Here is a 4,419-nt window from a genome sequence, read left to right as displayed (position 1 = left end):
TGCATGTACGACAAACTTTGTGAACATCATGTTGCATATGTGTCCAATAAAAATGACTCTTGGGTGTTTCATATGTTTTAAATTTAGAAAAATGATCCATTAAACCACCCCTATGTACTTCCTTTACAAGCAATTCTCCATATGAACCCTTTGGAATGCAAAGTTTATCTTTCTTAAACAAAAATCCATCAAAAACATAAAAATTATTTATTGTTGTTCTACTCACACATTTGGAAAAAAAATCGCCAAAATCATCATCATTTTCATACTTTTCTTTCAAAAACTCAAATCCTATTAATTTAGAAGATAAAGTGGATAGAAAACTATGTCTCCTAGATAATGCATTGGCAACAACATTTTCCTTACCACTTTTATACCTTATGACATAGGAAAATGATTCAAGAAATTTCATCCACTTAGCATGACGATGATTTAACTTATCTTGTCCTTTGAGATACTTCAAACTCTCATGAGCAGTATGGATGACAAATTCCTTTAGCCATAATTAATGCTGCCAAGTTTATAATACCCTTACCAAAGCATACAACTCCTTGTCATCAGTTAGATAGTTCAAAGTAGCACCATTCAACTTCTCGCTAAACTACATAATAGGTTTTTACTCCTGCATTAAAACAGCTCAAATCCCTATTCCACTAGCATCACACTCAATTTCATATGTATTTTCAAAGTTAGGTAATGGCAACAAAGGTGCAGAACTTAAATTTTCTTTTAAAATATTAAATGCCTTTTTTTGAGGTTCTCTTTATTGGAAAACAACATGTTTTTTTAACCATATCGGTTAGTGGTGTAGCAATGGTGCTAAAGTCCTTGATGAACCTCTTATAAAAACTAGTTAAGCCATGAAAAGATCTAACTTCGCTAGAATTTTTAGGTTGTGGCCATTCTTAGATAGCTTTAACTTTCTCATTATCAACTTCAATGCCATTTGTAGAAATAACAAACCCAAGAAAGTTAATCTTATCCAGATAAAATGTACATTTTTTCATATTGGCAAACAACTGAGCTTTTCTCAAAGCACACAAAACCTGTTTAATATGTTGCACATGCATGTTTAAAGACTGTGAATAAATCAAAATATCATCAAAGTAAACGACCACATATTTTTCTATTTACTCACGCAAAACATGATTCATGAGAAGCATAAATGTACTAGGTGCATTGGTAAGACCAAAAGGTATAACTAACCACTCATACAATCCATACTTAGTCTTAAATGAAGTTTTCCATTCATCTTCAACTTTCATCCTAATATGATGATATCCAAACTTAAGATCAATTTTAGTAAATAAAATAGATCCATGCAATTCATCTAACATATCATCAAGTCTAGGTATAGGGTGACGATATTTTACCGTAATCTTGTTGATGGCTCTACAATCCACGCACATTCTCCAAGCCTCATCCTTCTTTGGAACCAAGATTACGGGAACAGAACAAGGGCTTAGACTTTCCCTCACGTATCCTTTTGCAAGCAATTCATCCAATTGTTTTTGAATTTCTTTTGTCTCTGTAGGATTAGCTCGATAAGCTGGCCTATTTGGAATGACAACTTCTGAAAGGTAATCAATTTGGTGCTTAATTCCTCTAAGTGGTGGCAACCCACTTGGTATGTTTTCAGGAAAAATATCCTTAAATTCCTGCAACAAACTAAGAAAAACACTAGGTAAATAAGTATTTGAATCATTAGTTAGAAAACAAGGGGCTTTGCACAAAAGTATAAAAACTGTTTTTGTGGAAAACAAAACTTTTCTAACCTCTCTATTTCTAGCTATTAGACTCTCTGTTCTTTCTATTTTCTCTCTTGGATATTTTCTTTTTTTTTCCACTCATTTCTTTTTCTGCACACTTATTTTTCACATTCTCATCAAGAAAACTATTTTCTCTCTTGCTTTTTCCCCTCAAAGTATTTTTTTCCTCTTTCTCATTTTTTTTTCAAATTTGACTCTCATTTCTCTAACTTTCATTGCTCATCATACACATCATTAGTGGACAAAGGAAGAAGAATGGTTTTTCTACCATCTTTAGTGAATTTGTATCGGTTAAGATAACCATCATGAATAGCTTTTCTATCAAATTGCCATGGTCTTCCCAACAAAATTTCTCCAGCGTGCATAGGTACAACATCACATAAGATACTATCATTGTATCTTCCAATCGAAAAAGACTCAAGATCAAATATGCATGAATAGTTGAGATACATGGAATAGTTAATCACTAAATACATTGATATATAAAGAGTCACACGTATTGATATTTATTGTTGATTACTTTTAATATATTTTTCTACTAGTATAAATATGTGTAAGGTTTCTCATTTGTATGCAAGAAAGGAAGTAAGAAATTTAAGTTTAAGAAATATTATTCAATTTCTTTCTTCTCAATTGTGTGAATAAGAGAACAATCTTCTTCTCTTGTTTCTTGATTTGTATTGTAAGGGCCTATTACATTTTCAACAAGTGGTATTAGAGCTCCGGTTAGATATGGCTTCAAATGGTAACATGTTACAACCCCAACTTCCAAGGTTCAGGGGGAAGAATTTTAATCAAGGGAATATTCAAATGAAAGTGTTATATGGCTCTCAAGAATTGTGGGATATTGTTGAAAGAGGATACATTGAAGTTGAGAATCAGAGTGAGCTCACAAATCAACAACTTGTTGAGTTAAGAGAAAATCGTAAGAAAGACAAGAAGGCTTTATTCTTCATTTATCAAGTTGTTGATGAATTTATTTTCGATAGAATTTCAATAGCTACTTCTGCAAAGGCAACTTGGGATATTCTACAATCTACCTATCAAGGAGAAGATAAGGTAAAGATGATAAGGTTACAAGCTCTCTGATCCGAATTTGATTGCATTAAAATGAAAGAAACTGAAACTATTGAAGAATTTCTCAATCGTATTCTTGTAATTGTCAATAGTTTAAGATCAAATGGTGAAGAAGTAGGCAATCAAAGAGTTTTTGAAAAGATTCTTAGAAATATGCCAAGAAAATTTGAGCATATCGTCATTGCAATTGAAGAATCGAAAGACTTATCTATGTTGTCTATAAATAGCTTGATGGGTTCTCTTCAATCCCATGAGCTAAGATTAAAACAACTTGATGTTAATTCCGAGGAAGCTTTCCAAATGCAAACTTCATTCAAAGGTGGTTCACGTGGAAGATGTGGTGGTCTTGAAAGATGAGGTGGTGGAAGAAACTATGATAATAGAAGTGGTGCAAATTCTAAAAATTCATAATAAAGCTCTTCTTTATCTCGAGGAAGAGGAAGCGGAAGAGGAAGAGGCTTTGGCAGAAACCAAGGAGGTGGTCGTCGTAATTTCTCTCACATTGAATGTTTTAATTGCAGAAAGTATGGTTATTTCCAAGTAGATTGTTGGGCACAAAAAAGTAGAGGTGGAAATACCACCATGAATATGCATAAAGAACATAAGAAAAATGATGAAGGCATTATATTCCTCGCATGTAGTGTTCAAGACGATGTTGTAAAGCCTACATGACATCTTGATAGTGGTTGTAGTAACCACATGATAGGAAATAGAAGTATATTTGTAACTTTGGATGAATCTTTTCAAAGTGAAGTGAAGACTGATGATAATACCAGACTACAAGTCAAAGGCCAAGGTGATATTCTTGTAAAGACAAAGAAAGGCACAAAACGAGTTACAAATGTGTTCTATGTTCCAGGTCTAAAGCATAATCTTTTGAGTATTGGCCAACTGCTTCAGCGAGGTTTAAAAGTTGCATTTGAAGGTGACATATGTGCAATTAAAGATCAGACCGGTGTTCTTATTGCTAAGGTAAAAATGACTGCTAATAAGATGTTTCCTTTTAACTTTACATATGGTCAAATATCTTGCTTCAACAGCATATTAAAGGATTCATCCTGGCTTTGGCATTTTCGATATAGTACTTAAACTTCAGATCAATATCTTATTTGTGCAAAAATCATATGGTGAGAGGTATACAAAATATCAACTATGAGACAGATATTTGTGAAGTGTGTATTCTTGCAAAACATCATTGACATTCATTTCCAACCGGAAAAGCTTGGGGAGCCTTTACACCTCTCAAGTTGATTTATATAGATCTGTGTGGTCCTATGCGAACAACAATAAATGGAGGTAATCAATATTTCATAACCTTCATCGATGATTTTAGTAGAAAGTTGTGGATTTAGTTTTTGAAAGAAAAGAGTGAAGCACTTGTATGTTTTAAATCTTTCAAAGCTTTAGCTGAAAATCAAAGTGGTCACAAGATAAAAACTTTGAGATTTGACCATGGTGGAAAATATATAGCTTTTGGTAATTTTTTCAAGGAGCAAGGACTTCATCATCAAATGATAGCTCGAATGACTCCACAACAAAATGGAGTTGCAGAAAGAAAGAATAGAACAATCAT

The 4,419-nt window shown here is 32.9% G+C and overlaps 1 protein-coding gene across 1 annotated transcript; it reads left to right on the top strand.

The window, feature by feature from the left end:
* Positions 1–2,501: 2,501 nt before the first annotated feature.
* On the top strand, positions 2,502–3,203 carry LOC127150400 (uncharacterized). Its single transcript, XM_051088108.1, has 2 exons — positions 2,502–2,842; positions 2,939–3,203. Exons 1-2 carry the CDS (start codon positions 2,502–2,504, stop codon positions 3,201–3,203), a joined length of 606 nt encoding a protein of 201 aa, XP_050944065.1.
* The last annotated feature ends 1,216 nt before the right edge of the window (positions 3,204–4,419 follow it).

Source organism: Cucumis melo, chromosome 7, assembly GCF_025177605.1.
Source record: "Cucumis melo cultivar AY chromosome 7, USDA_Cmelo_AY_1.0, whole genome shotgun sequence".
Classification (NCBI taxonomy): Eukaryota; Viridiplantae; Streptophyta; class Magnoliopsida; order Cucurbitales; family Cucurbitaceae; genus Cucumis; species Cucumis melo.
This window is presented reverse-complemented; position numbering and strand designations above follow the sequence as displayed.

Bases quoted from the DNA above. Each gene is read 5' to 3' on its own strand.
- LOC127150400 (XM_051088108.1), top strand. From the start codon at position 2,502: ATGGCTTCAAATGGTAACATGTTACAACCCCAACTTCCAAGGTTCAGG. The intron at 2,843-2,938 runs GTTACAAGCTCT...AATTGTCAATAG, and splicing joins GATAAGGTAAAGATGATAAG to TTTAAGATCAAATGGTGAAG.